The sequence below is a fragment of the Dermacentor variabilis genome, chromosome 9 (genome assembly GCF_050947875.1).
Source record: "Dermacentor variabilis isolate Ectoservices chromosome 9, ASM5094787v1, whole genome shotgun sequence".
NCBI classification, from domain to species: Eukaryota; Metazoa; Arthropoda; class Arachnida; order Ixodida; family Ixodidae; genus Dermacentor; species Dermacentor variabilis.
Genome location: NC_134576.1, coordinates 57,195,873 through 57,212,139, shown reverse-complemented (window position 1 = coordinate 57,212,139; position 16,267 = coordinate 57,195,873). Strand labels below are relative to the sequence as shown.

The 16,267-nt window shown below is 45.2% G+C and overlaps 1 protein-coding gene across 2 annotated transcripts in view; it reads left to right on the top strand.

Moving 5' to 3' along the window:
* The window catches only part of LOC142592718 (uncharacterized), a 63,737-nt gene that overhangs the window by 10,348 nt on the left and 37,122 nt on the right, over positions 1-16,267 (top strand). For both annotated transcript variants that reach the window (XM_075704317.1, XM_075704316.1), the window contains exon 3: positions 3,193-3,222. In XM_075704317.1, the coding sequence (XP_075560432.1) occupies positions 3,193-3,222 (30 nt within the window). The remainder of the gene's footprint in view (positions 1-3,192; positions 3,223-16,267) is intronic.

The window sequence follows — 16,267 nt, the reverse complement described above, 5'->3', positions numbered from 1 at the left end:
TTTGGTCGTGACCCTACGTTACCTTCCGACACCCTTCTGCCTGCTAGTCTGAATTGCACATCAAGGTACGCCCGAGCAGCCATCCTCAAAGAACAAGAAGTACGCCATATTGCTCGACGTCGACTTGTGGAGTCGCATGACAATCAGCAGTGCTCATATGACGCCCGCCATTGTGACGTCCATTACACACCTGGCGCGCTGGTTCTCCTTTGGTCGCCGTCACGACGCGTTGGCCTCTCGGAGAAGTTACTTTCACGTTACTCCGGCCCTTACCGTGTCTTACGTCAAGTAACTGACGTCACGTACGAAATCGCCCCTCTTGTGCCAACCGTGGCTCCGCATCGCTCCGACGTGGTCCACGTCACGCGTCTTAAGTGTTACCACTCGCCCGCCTCCTAACCAGCCCCGAGCCGGTGCTTCAGCCACCGGGGGTCATGGCACACGCTGTCGAAGAAGATGTTTTAATCATCGTCGGAGGAAGACGATGTTCTGGGCTTCGCGCACTGGCTCCCATCTTGTCAGTTGATATAATTATTGTAAATATTCTGTAAATACATGTCTCATTAGGTTAGGTTAGATTAGGTTAGGTTTGACTGCTTGCCGTTATTTAGTGTGCATGTGAATCTAAGCACAGAGGCGTTCTTTCACATTTCGCCCCTTCTAATAATGGCTACCGCGGCCCAAATCGAACACGCCAGCTCAACCTCCGCAGCCCATTGCCAGAGCAACGGGGCTGCCTCGTCGGGTGGAAAATTTATTCCTGATGCAGTGTTGGCATTTCACAAATTTTCATTTAGACTAAAGGATCTGTTTGTAAATGTATGACAGGTTAAATAATTTCCCATGCTGTACTTGCAAGGAATGTAGGCCGGTAATTCAGAGTTACCTAACTTGTCCTAGACAACCACGTTCCCTGCTTCCAGTATGACTGCAGAATAGAACTCCACAAATACTAGGAGAAAACTTCTGCCCGAAATAGAGTCGCATAAGGTATTTTTCAAAATATTCGTGTTAATTTTATCCACATGCCGTACCCAATTTTATCCACATGCCGTACCGGCATAGTGGATTTTGTGGTGTGTTGCTACTTGGTGGTGTGTTGCTACATAATGCGGCCGCAGCGGCCGCATTTCGACTGCGGCGAAATGCAATAGCAACCGTGTTCCTTGCATTGAGCGCACGTTGAAGAATCACTGGAAGTTAAATTAATCCTGGAGTGCCCCACTACTATATCTACGTCATGGTTTTTGAACAGAAACCCCACTTCTTCTTTTTTTCATTTCATTCACACCTGGACATCACGCATCATTCACACTGTGCATCATCTGACGGATCCCATGGGCATTCCCTTTAGTGTGTTGCAATAATTCTCGCCGGGAAACAATATACCATTCGCATACACAGCTAAATAAAGGAGCTCCTCTTGACGCCAATGATATGCCAAAATTTTATTTAGCAAGCTGGGCTAAGTAAATCATGGCGAGCCAGATTCACAAGAAAATTATTTTTTGGGCGTGTACTTATTCAAGTTCACGACTTCATTTTTGAAAGGACGCCAGTCTCATCAGCAGAGCAGGAGTGGGAGCTTGACGTGTAGACAAAGGCAAACTGTACAAATTTTTTAATAAATGGTTTTTTTCTCCGCAATAAATTGCTTTATGCTTATTCAGAATTTCGGAGAAATTTTGCATCCAACTGGTCCTAAAGGTACAAAATCATACAGTGGCCACGTAGCCCAAGGAGATCTGTCTATCGGTATTTGTGCGTATTTGTGTGTTTGTTGTGCTTGTGTTTGTCTTTCTGTGTGCCCAGAAAAAAAATTCACATTTCAAATGCGACACTTCTGTTTGTGTTACACAGGTGAGGTAAGTGAGTTGTAAAACAACAAATCTGCCATCCAAGCTGCCCTAATTTTTTCGTTGCACAGGCATTCACATTAGGTATGAAAGATTTGAAATCGGCAGGACCATATGAAATTCTTTGTTGCACAGCTGATTTCGTATATTTTAGAGCCGTTCCACTTGGTTTACTCAACAGAGTGGAACAATGTTGTCAACCCTAGGGTTGACAGCGCAAAACCTAGACGGGGACAGGAGACGAGAAGACGACACCTCGAGCGCTGGGGTTTGTCCTCGGCTTGTCTCGCGTCCTCATCTAAGTTTTCCGCTGTTAGCACCAAACTAGGTCTATACTTTCTCGATAACATGACCAGGAATTAGCATGTATGGATTCCATGGTCGTCCCTTTGAAACTGGGCAATGTATTGCATCAACTCTTCTTATTATATTGCCTAATAACTACATATGTTAAAGAAGAAAGAAAAAGAAATGAAAGAAAAACTAATTACCTTCACCGGGCTTTCTGGGCGGCTATTGGGAATTTCTTTTTGCAGGCCTATGCTGTTTGTCGCTTCACCAATCTTCCGATGGCCTCTTATTAATCTCTATTGTGGACATGCTTACTTCCCCCCTTGCTTTCGCTGAACCCAGTAACAGTACAAGGTTCATGCATAACACTTTCGCCGGTGGCAATGCCGCTTGTCGGAGCACTGCTTCGCTCCTAATCAGACAATCATGGGGACATGGTTCTCGGCAGATATTAGTCTTTTTTTACATAGATATTTGATATATCCTCTGAAATTATTTGCATGCGAATCTGTTTTCGCGTGGCCGTAAATATATTGAATGTCAGGATCAATATCCGTAATTATTTAAAAATAGTTATCTACATTGATAACAATTTTCCAGCATATCATTAATTATGCATTTATTTATTTCTTTATTTATTAATATATAGCAAACCTCAGTCACACGCTTCACAAAAGCTTTGCTTTACACAGACGCAATCATGTGGGCTGGATCTGCATGATATCAGTGTGATCGCATCGCTCAATCGTTCCCGTTTCCTCAACTTTTGAAGGCACACGGTTATATTGAAAGTTTCACTCCGACTAGATAGTAATAGAAAAGCCCAGTTCTTGTAAGTACGTCCCTCATATGGCAGTCATGATGCCGACATATATGCCTGAGATGCCAGGTGTTCCGCCCATTTGCGCTGCGGCCCTGTCCTATTAATCTCAAAGTTTGCTGCCATTCCGAAGATACTGGACCTTAGTTATTTTTGTTTTATACACTACGTCTTCTTGACCAGACGTATAAATCTAGATTACCACAATGTTTTTTTTTTTTTCAGAGGCTGCTTTACAAGGAGTACCTGCGAACCGTAAGTCATACTGCGATTTGCTTGTCCCTTCATGTCTGCTCTCAACACCAAGACATATGCACCCTGACGAGGGCCTCCCACACCCTCATCTGCCCTCAACCTCAGCTGACGTGGTGAGGGTGAGGTGAGGGAAGGCGGCCGTTGTCAGGTGAAGGCGAGGGACGGTGCGGTGACGATGTGTTTATAAATGAGGAAAAGACGATTCACATTGTTGAATTTCAGAACATTCACTAAGATTGTATGCGCGGTAGGTTTCAAATAAAACGTTTTGAAGTGCACGGGCAGGAAGCTTCTCTAGCGCAGATTTGCGTCGAAGCATTTCAACGCGTTTAGTTCAGCATTTATCCGCTACTGCTTCGCAATTGATGCTCCCGGAAGTCAAAACTATTCGCTTCGGGATTTCAGTGCATTAACATAGACTTATTTTATTGCAATCGAAGTGTAGTAATTACTGCTCAAGCTTTTTTTTTCCTTTTCCGGCTGGCAATATCCAAACGCTGTGCCATAAACGGAAGACGTGACTTTGTGTTTGACAGAAGCAGCATAATTTTCTGGGCCATCACGATTGCCATGCACAGTTTGACAGAAGCAGCATAATTTTCTGGGTCATCACGATTGCCATGCACTGAAGAAAATTCAGCTTTGATGACACGTTTACATGCTAAGTTCCTTCTCGCATTTCTACAAGTTTAACATCGCCGTCGTATGATTTACCACCGCGAAAGCAAGAGCCAAGCCTCTTGATATTGTCACGCGGCGCTTCCACACGAACGTGACAACCATGCTGCGAGAAATACGAGGATGTCAAGAAACACTGCACAAGATGTCTATTGGCTGGACTGCTTGATACCCTCGCATATACTTTATTTAAGAACGCGTAATCCACGTATCAGTTTCGTGATATATTAAAGTACTGTATAGAGCGACTTTCATTTCGTTTTTCGCCTTATTTTACACTGCGACCCTGCAGTTCCACATAATATGCGGAGCGACACAAGCGAAATATTATATACGGACAGGGACATGTCGCGCTCATCGGCGTTTGGAACTCTATAGGAGTAGCTGTTCCCTAGAAACAAATAACTGTGGTCTACCTCAAACTGTCAAAAATGCACATGTGCCTCAGAAACAAAAGCGTGCGTGCGTCGGCCGCAAGAGCGCATCCACAAACAAATAAGAATTTGCAGATTCTGCGAAGATGGTTTTTTGCACATTTTACCTTCGAGTGCAATAAATCCAGCCCAGCCAATGTCCAGCGTCATCCGCACTTATCTGGTTCTGCACGGGTCATGGGGATGAACAAGATATAACGAATGTTTTTGCATATTCAGGCGTCCGCTTGAATTCTTGGGTATTACTTGCCAAAACAACGATCTAATTAGGACGAATCTCGTAGTGGGGAACCCCAAATTAATTTGGACCACCACGGGATCTTCAACGTTCCAGCGAAGCTCAGGACACGGGCTCCTTTGCATTTCGCCTACATCGAAATGCGGTCGCTGCACCCGGGATTTCATCCCGCCACCTCGTGTTTAGCATCTCAACTTAGCAGGCTATATTGTTGCGCTGCTAAGTGCAACATCATAGCATGCTCATCGTGGTCAGAAGAAACAGTATCGCCTGACGTCATGCGGAGAAATGCACCCGCAAGTTTCGTGGGCTCGTGGGACGCAAATGCGGACACAATTCAAGCCACGAAAGTAGTGGTGCTATAGCAACGCTGATCAGGTATTCTAAAAAATCTCAAACGGTTATGTGTCCATGTTTATATTTTTATTGTGTTTATCTCCACCTAAACATTTCGATCACCCCATGTAAGCTAATGCAAAGGCAAACATACAGTCAGAGCTGGCATTAAGCTCAGATTTCATCATATTCATTACCTCTACAGAAATCGTCGATTATGGGGAGCCCCTCGGATCTGCTATTCTAGTATCTTTATTTATCATTCCATTTTCTCTACTCTTGAATCTGCATTGCCGCGTTTAGTTCAGCATTTATCCGCTACTGCTTCGCAATTGATGCTTTCGGAAGTGCTTAAAACTATGCGAGCAAGACTTATTTTATCTCATTATTATTGCTGGTCTCAAGACCCAAATCTCTTTTTTTTGGGCTTTCATTATAAAGGACAATGTTAAAAAGGAGGCGCGGTACATGTTTAGGTAGTCACCGCTAACAAAGTACCGACGCTACAGGTGCATGTAGGAAGAAGCCCTGAACGGCGCGCTACCAAGAAAAGCTTTTACGAGATAACTATACCGATTGATATTCAAGAAGAACAATTGCACAGCAGAAGCCCTGAAGGCTCTGGTTATTCTAAACGAAAATATATTTTTCGTCATCGTGTTCATACCTAAAAAAAGGCGCATCTGTGTTAATACAAATCAATACAATATTTGAACAAATAGATCCTGAGCAACAAAGTTTGCATCCATGATTAACACGGCGCCCACAGATTCCAAATAGATCTAATTGGCTGACAAGGCGAGGAGCACGCTAAAGTGGAGAGGGTTTGGATGGGGCCCAGCCAGCACAGTGAAAGTAGATAACCGGGTGAGAATGGTGCTGCCGACGTCTACGATTTGTCGGCTAACCATTACTTACACTGCGTTCCACACATAGCAGTCAATGTTATGGAGGCCAGAGAGATTTCTTGCAGTGGCTTCGTTCACACTTGAATGTAGTTCGATGTCTTTTCACCGCAATTGTGCGCGACTGGTTTCTGTATGGGCTCAGTATTGGATGAAAGAAATCTTGATCCTCAGAGACACACTGGGGTATACGGCTCCTAATCCGTTGTTTTAGATCAGTTTTATTTTTGTTGTTCTACTCGTGTTTTATATTTGCAACCCATCGCGGGGAGCCTCACGTGCATGCTGGCGCAAATGAACTCTGTTCGCGCGCATCGAAGCACGGACGGAACGCGCGGGGTGGTGACTTGACAGAACTTCTTGCATGACTTCCTCAGCGTTGACTGCTACGTATGGAATGAAGTATAGCTTGCGACGGCTAGTCGAAAATCGCGGCAGCGTGCAATGGAAGGTTAAAAATGCCGCTAAAGCAGATACTCAGCAAAGAAGAGTTGCCACAGCAACGCCGTGTAAGTGCCGAAAGGGCTCGATAATGTTATATTGCCAAACAAAATCTTCTATTTTACTAAAATATCCCCATGTCATAGGCAGCTCCCACTTGCCAGTGCCAGAGCAATCAGCGGGCAGCGATCTTCTATTCCTTTTGGAACGGGGCACTGCCCGGCTAGTGCGGAAAAAAAATGTTTTGTGTGACACACAGGTGCAGTGAGCGCAGCCGAAAACGCTTGACAGATAGTAGTGGGCTAATGACGAAAAAGGCGTCGATTCAAATATAATTATATTTGTTTCGTTTGGTATTATCATGCATAGAAAGTGTGAACATAAAAGGGGGCGTTTTCGCGGTTTTCGTGACGTCGCATGACAGACGCGAAGCGGGGGTGGTCCGAAAAGTTTTTCGACCAGTCATGGAGGGCTGATGGCACAACCGGAATGAAAAAAGTTTGAAATAGCAGTACGATATAACGCCCCCGTTCATCCTTCTTAGGCTGACTGCACAAAACGACATGGCTCCCACAATTGTGCACTGTGTGACGTCGAGCTCATAAGAGCACCGGAGAAGCTCTTACACAGAAGTATTCGACACATAAACTGCAGGTACAAACATTGCGTACAACGCACAGTCCTCAAGATATCGTTGTCTTTCCTCTTTGTCTAGTGCATCAATCAAGTATACCTTGGTAACAAATAGTTTTCCATTCAATCGTTTTCATGAAGTCATACAACAGAAACACAATATAAACACATACTGGGTACGTTTTGTGTAGCACCTTTCCTTTACGTACTCTGGCGGCGTTCGCGTATGGCGTGGCCGCACGGACCATCCCTTGGGAGTGATCTGCGATGCGGACAGTGAGTGCCGACTGCTGCTAGCTTTGCGCGATGCGTTGAAGAGAAGTGCGCGGGCCCATTTCTATAAAACGATCTGCAAAAGGGGCTGGGTGCGTCCCGTGCTGAGAGCTTCGTGAGCGCTGTGATGTCGGTGCTTCGTTCGCGTGGAAGCGACAGGCAGCGCCAAGCTAAACTCACTCGCTGGTCCGGGCTCTATCTGGAACGCGATTGTCTTACAGGACGGACGGACGGGCGGACGTTTTTTCTCGTTCGTTAAGGATAGAAGTAATTATGCATATAAAAAAGGACTAAGGGTGTTCGCTGAGTCATCCGGGTCGCAAAAAGCACAAGAATGTTTTAACTCTCGCCTTGTAAGACAGAGTCAGTTTTACGTTGCAGGATTGTCGCTTTGGACAGACGTGGGCCGTCAAACCTGTTGAGCAAGGAAAGAAGTGAGCATTGCGTGTACAATCTACTGCGGACACTGGTACAGAATGTAGCTGACGATTTCTATACTCATAAAAAAGTTTGCACCCTTTGAGGTTTACCTTGCACCACAGCAATCATCGTCATCTGTTTTGCCGTCATTTTCTTCCATTAGGCTACCAGCCCTGCAACTTCCAAGTCACAAACGGCTTGCGCGTTATAAGTGTGACACAACATTCTCGACAGAAAAGTAGTGAGCGTTAAGTTTTCACGCAAAAAGAAAATTAAATTAACTTCGTGCCAAAGCCACGATCTTTTTATGAAGCACGCCGCAGTGGGGGACTACGGAAATATGGACCACCTGGGGTTCGTTAACGTGCACCTAAATGTAAGTACACGGGTGTCTTTGCAGTTCGCCCCCATCGATTCAGCCTCCGTAGCCGAGATTTAATCCCGCGACCTCGTGCTTAGCAGCCCCAGTTTTTAAGAAAGGAAACGCAAGCAAGGCCGACGACGATTATTTTTTGGGGACAAGATGAGCCCCAAAGGGTAGAAACTTATTAAAGAGCGTAGTTCCACGAAGTGGTCAGAGGCTGATGTTTCGGCCATTAGTATGCGGAAGGCGCAAGCCTCTTCATTATCAGTGCACTGATTTCCGGGCAAAACGATTTATTCGTTTCCATGATTTATACAAGATGTGATGTGGTAAAGCTTCCCTTTAAGTGTAGTTATGAGAGTAATAATAGCCAATGTATCTCACTAGCCTGTGGCAAAGCTGCAATTGCAATTCACAAGTAAAAACACAAGGAATGGAATACCTCTTGTACGTACCGCTGAATGTGCTTTTGTTTATACAAAGCTTGTTAACTAATAGACAAGCAAATAAATTTGAAGACACAATTGCACTGCCTAAATAGTGACGTTCCATTCGATCTGCATTCATCTCCTAAGCAGCAGGCCATTATTAGGAAAATTTAGAAGTAGCGTCCCGGCGCGGCTTTGCGTATGCGTAAATTCAAACTCCCTTATATTCATTAGGCGTGTATTCCTAGTGTCTTGTTTCTTGGCGTTGTTTTGTACGCCTGACCTATAGCGCCCCCTTCCTTCGCGTCTACTAATTGTACAGCCCCACAGTATGGCATTTTAGAACAGCCTAACAGCCTTACCCTCGTGCTTCACCCTTGCTGGCCACCTTAGCTATAGAAAACCTCTCCGAGCTGCCAGATGCGTGCACGGCGTTGATTAGCCCTCTTTATATTGCGCAAGAATACCCACCAAACAACACTGACAGATAGCCGGGTCGCTAATATGCATCGCTCAATTCTGAAACACGCATTTTAGTGTTTTATTCAAGCAACTTCGTCGTGTCTGCAAATGCACTGCGAAGCAGCAGCCTGCGAGGCTGGGCGTCGCAGTGCCGTTGCTGCGTTTTAAACACAACTCCGTGGCAGCAAGTCGCGCCACACTAACAGTGTAGTGCACTCTATAATAGTTGCTGCTACTGCCCTTATGCAAATTGGCTAATATCCACTGCGGAACATTAGCCCTGTAATTAGTATCATTCAATGAGTCTTCTGTTGCTTTCATATATCTTTTAATTACGCATTCTTATTGTCACAATTAGGCACCCGACGTTCTTCGCCTCTTGGTTTATGTGGTAGTCTTATTTCTGCCATAATTCATTCTACTTATTCGAGCCTCAAAACATATACCACAGTGGATACGTGCTGTTTGGTGTTGTTTGGTGTTGAGATATTTGTACAGGAGTAACATTGATTGACAGCAGAGGAAAAGAACTACGAAGCTTACCAGCACGTATGCCGCCTCTATGGTGAGCAACACAGCAGCAAAGGACGTCAAGCAAAAAGTCAGAGAGGCTTAGTTAATCTCATGGGTGGGGACAATGGAAAAGAAACCTGCCATGAGTAACTAATTAGGAGGAAAAAATGAAATAATTAAAGAAACAACTACGATAACTCAAAGGCAAGCTCATTACTTTTCGAAGCAAGATCAGGATGCCTTAGAACACGCCCCTGTCAAGCGAGATATAAGAAGGAAGGAGAAGTATGTGCTAGCTGCGGTAAAGCTAGGGAAATGATGGAGCATATTTTATTAGAATGTGAAGATGTCTGCCCAGTGGTCGATTTAGGCACCACTGGCCTCCTGAAGCCCTTGGGTTCAGCGAGAGCAGGGGGAAAGTAAACATATCTGCAATGGAGACGTACAAAAAGAAAGTTCACAACAGGGGGTCAGAACATTTGGTTATGGGAACCCGCCGTGGGTTTTTTTTTTCTTTTTTTACCTAGGTAGGACATTACGCAGTATAATAGCAAGAGCTTGGTGGCGTAGCTCACCGCCCCGTTCCAAAGGGGAGGCTCATAACATTCATCCATCCATCCATCCTCTTATGTGCAGGAAAGTTTTGTATGCTTCCATTTTGGCGCAACCGAAGTGCTGGTCCCTGGGTTGCGAGCTGGCAACCTCGTACGCAGAAGCGAAAAGGCCCAGCCGCTCAGCCATTGCACAGAGATGACAACGACGAAGCAGGAATTTAGGGCGGCGCAGCTCATGCCGATCTGAGCGAGGAAGGTGCGCGTGACAGTATCGAACGGGACGGGACGAGCTCCTGGAGGCTGGTTGCACCGTGGGAGCTGCTACTGCTGGCCCACCCCGTGCACCGAGCCCCCGCTACCATCGAGGTACCAGATCTAGGTGTTTCCTTCCGTGGTGACGTCACGAGAGTCACTAGTGATCCCGTCACTTGAATCAATGATAGGGAGCAGGTTTTTAAGCTTTGAAAGCAGGTTAGAAGATGTGCGACGGCGGTGACGTCACTCAAGAATAAGCTGTTACATTCTCAGAACCATTTCGTTTGATATGCATGTTGGAAGCGTAAGAGTGTATGCAAGACACAAGCCTAATGAGCTACATTGAACCGCTTAGTGATTATGTCAAGTGCTTCAGTAATGGTGAGCTAGTTTTTACCCTTGCGAACGATGTGATCGATATGCAAGACGATAGGGAACGAAATCGCATGTCATGATCGCAACCCCAATTCGCGTAATATACGTCACGATTCTGCCTCACTTATGTGGGTCACTCTTGTCAATCGGAAATGCGACTCGAAAATGAGGAAATGAGCAAGCGGTATAACGCACGGAAGTGTTTCTGAAGCAGCCATGACGACACCGATAGCACGGAAACTGTGCTCCCATAGTGCTGACGTCAATATAGTGGTCACATCAATGAATAGACGGTATTCATGACGCCTACGACCTCTTCTGCGAGAATTATTTGTTTCTCAATCAATTTCTAACAGGATTAAATTGACTGACACTGACTGGGATTAAAATGTGTGGCACTTCGACTAAAATGGCTGGCGCAAGGATTAAATGAGCTGGCACGCTGAATAATTCGGATGGCGCTGGGATAAAATGTGGTGGCGCCTGGAATAAATTATTGGCGCTTTGATTAAAAATGCCTGTGCTCAGATTAAATTGGCTGGCACCTGGATTATTTTCAATGGCGTTTGGATTAAACTGAGCGGTAAAAGCTGCAGATCAGAGTAGACGATTTTTACCCTATACTGCGCAAGACAAACACAGGTCTTCCTCCTCGTCACATTACCAGGCGAAGTCTTTCCATTGGCAGTTATAAGTTCTCCAGGGTATTGTCGCAAAGGGCTGGGTTATTCTAGTTTGCGTTCTATGCTTCGCTTTTGCTTGTCCTCGTGAGAATATATGTTCTTAATGTAATGCATTCTTCTCCGGATGCACTCCCTTTTCTTGCTGGTGTCTCGCTTCTTAACTACGCGAATCTCGCTGATAGTGCAGCTACCTTTCTTTTTTTTTGAGCGATTCTGCTATTAGAGCCCTCAAAAATAGGGTGCCAATGGATGATTGCGTATCTGAAATGCTGCCAGTGGGTAAGTGCCACATGGCTTTAATTTGCTTTCAATCTTCTTTTATCCTGTCATTGTAAATCTTCTATTTATTATTGTAAACATAAAAACTACAGCATATTGTCCTGGCTTAATCGTTCAATACAATATTTGCATTATGCATAGAACCGTTGTCTACAAACGATGAATGGTTCGCATTATCTTAGAGTCAACTGCACTCGACTCTGCCCCCATATTTTTGTTGGCTCCGTAACACTGCACAGACATCATTTTTCTTTTTTTTTCTTAACTGAATTTATGAAGCACCATTAACATGAGATGACAAGCTTTGTCGCATCTACGGAACGGTATATCTAAAGTAGATAACACAGAAAAGTTGGGCCGCTCTAAAGGAGATTTAACTTGTAGGAATAGCTCTTCGTGATATTTAACTAACACATCACGTTTGTTACCTTTAGTCGATCTAGAAAATACTCTTCAAAAAATTCCCATTTTGAATGGTACTCCGTTACGCACTTGTAAGCCATCGATACGCTTCCATCTTTAACTGTTCTGACAACTTCTGTTGAAAGTTCTGGTTCTCAATTTCAGTATTGAAAATTTCTGGAGTTTAGCTCTCTGTGAGATATGCAAGTGATTTTATTCAGGACAGTATAGCTGTCGCCCGTGTGCCACGCTTTTTATGTCGGCACCGATGTATAGGGGCCCAAATCATTGACTGGCGTGCGCGAGCGGCGACTTTTCCGTGCGTCAGAGCCGTTTGACTGGGCGAGGCTGGAAACAGTCTAGCAGACGATGGGCCCAGCAGAGCGCGCTTTGTCCGCGTGAGCTTAGCCTCAGACTGTTTCTAGCCTGGTCCCGTCATACGGCGCAGACGAACGGACAAATCGCCGCTCGCGCACACCAGTTTAAGATTTCGGCGCCTGTACGTGTTCTATGTTTCGTATGATAGGGGACTGTTAAGGCCAGTTTACAGCCCGACGTTTAGATAATACAGCGTTCACACGCATCCACTATCGGCACGTAGACGCCACGCCAGTGAAAGCGCGGCGCTCTAAAGTCCGATGCGACGCGTGGCCGACGTATCCGGCGTACGTTAATCCGCCGTTCGTTGGCGTTCACGACATGCAGCAGACTGCATTCAGCACCGGCCTCATCACCTAAAATGCATCGCGGCTGCGTCTCACCAGTGGAAGAAGGAAAATGGTCTCGCCGCTGGTGATGGCGCGTCCCCCTGCACATTGCGCACAATCTATAGCATTAATTCCTTCTTCGAGATCACTTTCTCTCTGCACATTGCAGCGAGCTCGCGGTTGCTTATCATACCGAGACCCCTACTTTAGTGTAAAATGCACATGCGTCTAGCTACCCGGCGTGGTGTACGCGGTGGACTGTAGGTAAATATAGGGTTTTCGGTTTTCTCGCCACCGTAACGTGACGAACCTGTCCAGCCCATGTGGGCGGCCGCCACGGCCACACGGGCAGAGCCCGAGCCATTTTGACCCATAACGGAGGGCTCTGGCCGATTTGGAATAAAACAACAGATTGGAACACTTTTACATTTTACCGGCCGGCGTCGCCAATCTCCGCCGATGCTGGTTCACGCCCACGCTGCGTCGCACTATGAAGTGTCCTCTACGCAAAGCCAAGCTTGTCTACACGGCCATGATACCAGACGCTTCGGAGTGCATTTGTTATTGTGATAACAGTTATATCGATACCACTAGCCCGTTTCTGTCGTCGGCCTCGGCTTCGCCGTCACCGTCGTTGTCGTCGTAATGTTCCGTATAAAGTCCGAGTGCTTAACATACGGCCCTGTGGATGAATGCGGAAACGTACAAGGATGAGCCAAGCATAGAAGCTGGATTTCGCCCTCGCAAACAATGAAGGCAGGCAGGGCGCGCGCTATCAAGCCACGGAGGCCAAGAGAAGGCGGCGGGGGGGGGGGGGGAGAAGTACTTTACTGGGGCCGCCGCTGCGTACTAAAACCCCTTGATAATTTGAAAGTAGCTACACTCTCCTCCTCACTACGCTTTCCTCCTCGATTCTCCTCGCCCGCCGGCTGGGCACGGCGCGCTTTTCCTCCTGAGCTCCCGCGGACGGGCCGCAGGATTCTATGGGGGCGTGTTATTTTGCGCCTGTTGCGCGCCCCACTGGAGCTGACAATATTGAGAAATGCTAATAGCAGCATCGATAATGCTGGAGGCAACGTTTATGAGGAGGTTGGTCTTTTTCTTAAAGCCGTATGAACGGGGTATGCCGATGTAAAGGGAGCTTTGGGACGAGTTCTATACTCCAGACAATTTTTCTGCCACATGATCAGATGCTTTACTTCGTGCATCTCATGTATTCCTTGCGACACATCCGTTTGTGTGTGGCTTATTATTCTATTCTGCCTCTAACCCTACAGCTAGAATAGAACTGGCAGAACTTTTGAAGTTAATCAACAAGCCTAAGACAACTCACATAAGGAAGTATAATATGGATAAAATTGAACATACTCTCAGGAACGGAGGAAGCCTAAAAGCAGTGAAGAAGAAACTAGGAATTGGCGAGAATCAGATGTATGCGTTAAGAGACAAAGCCGGCAATATCACTACAAATATGGATGAGATAGTTCAAGTGGCTGAGGAGTTCTATAGAGATTTATACAGTACCAGTGGCACCCACTACGATAATGGAAGAAACAATAGTCTAGAGGAATTTGAAATCCCACAGGTAACGGCGGAAGAAGTAAGGAAAGCCCTGGGAGATATGCAAAGGGGGAAGGCAGCTGGGGAGGATAATGTAACAGCAGATTTGTTGAAGGATGGTGGATAGATTGCTCTCGAGAAACTGGCCACCCTGTATGCGCAATGCCTCATGACCTCGAGCGTACTGGAATCTTGGAAGAACGCTAACATAATCTTAATCCATAAGAAAGGTGACGCCAAAGACTTGAAAAATTATAGACCGATCAGCTTACTGTCAGTTGCCTACAAAGTATTTACTAAGGTAATCGCAAATATAATCAGGAACACCTTAGACTTCTGTCAACCAAAGGACCAGGCAGGATTCCGTAAAGGCTACTCAACAATAGACCATATTCACACTATCAGTCAGGTGATAGAGAAATGTGCGGAATATAACCAACCCTTATATATAGCTTTCATTGATTACGAGAAAGCGTTTGATTCTGTCGAAACCTCAGCAGTCACGGAGGCATTACGGAACCAGGGTGTAGACGAGCCATATGTAAAAATACGGAAAGACATCTATAGCTGTTCCACAGCCCCCGTATTCCTCCATAAAGAAAGCAACAAAATCCCAATAAACAAAGGCGTCAGGCTGGGAGATACAATATCTCCAATGCCATTCACAGCGTGTTTACAGGAGGTGTTAAGCGACATGGATTGGGAAATATTGGGGATAAGGGTTATTAGAGAATACGTTAGTAACATGCCTTTCGCTGATGATATTGCCTTGCTTAGTAACTCAGGGGACAATTTTCAATGCATGCTCACCGTCCTGGAGAGGCAAAGCAGAAGAGTGGGTCTAAAAATTATTCTGCAGAAAACTAAAGTGATGTTTAACAGTCTCGGAAGAGAACAGCAATTTACAATAGGTAGCGAGGCACTGGAAGTGGTAAGGGAATATGTCTACTTAGGCCAGGTAGTGACGGCGGATCCGGATCATGAGACGGAAATAATCAGAAGAAAAGGAATTGGCTGGGGTGCCCTTGGCAGGCATTCTCAGATCATGAACAGCAGGTTGCCATTATCCCTCAAGAGAAAAGTGTATAATAGATGTGCCTCACCAGTACTCACCTACGGGGCGGAAATCTGGAGGCTTACGAAAAGGGTTCTACCTAAATTGAGGACTACGCAACGAGCTATGGAAAGTATAATGATGGGTGTAACGTTAGGAGTTTGAGTTATTAAGAGTTTTTTATTATTATTACACAATACAATTACAAAGAAAATGTAATACAGAAGGAGGTCCCAAAATAAAAACTGTCAGGGGGCCCTGCTGTTACAACATGTACAAAATATGTAATATAGGATTAGCAACGAGGGTAAGAACAGCGTGAAAATACAATCAACATATTAGAAGTAATTACTGAAACATCGGGTAGTTGAAGATTATACAAAAATTAGCAAGAATAGTTCCATCTTGAAATACACATGAAGGTACTAACATTACAGTAGTTGAATAGAAGTATAATGATTATGAACAAAAGTGCGCAATCCAACATTGCAACAAAATTAATTGACAAACGGCTGATAATCTATGAACATAAATCGGGAAAAACAATGAAACGTGGCTACACAGTAATAAATGTATACACACACGCGTACATAGGTACACACCTATATAGACACACATATAAACGTATGTACACTTGTCAAATAATCAGGTAAGGTATGTTGTTAACAAGAACTGTTTTAGAAGCCGCCGGAAGCATTGTAATGAAGAGCATGATTTAACATTTGATGGCAGTGAATTCCAAAATGAAATTGCGGAAAAGAAGGCTGTCATTTTACCGTAGTTAGTGTTGACTTTAGGAAGCAAGAGATTATTATTTACAGAAAACCGCGTGGTATTTGTATGGAAACGTTGAGTTGGGGGAAGTAACTCAGTTGGAATGTCAATGTTTTTACTTCTATACCACATAAGAACTAGTTTCAGCTGAAATGTGCAAGTAAAAGGTAGAATTTCAAGAGTGCGAAAAATGGGCGCTGCTGATGCGATGTATGAACTGTGGGTAATTATTCGGACCGCCCGGTTCTGAAGGTGAATGAGGGTTGTCAGATTGGCA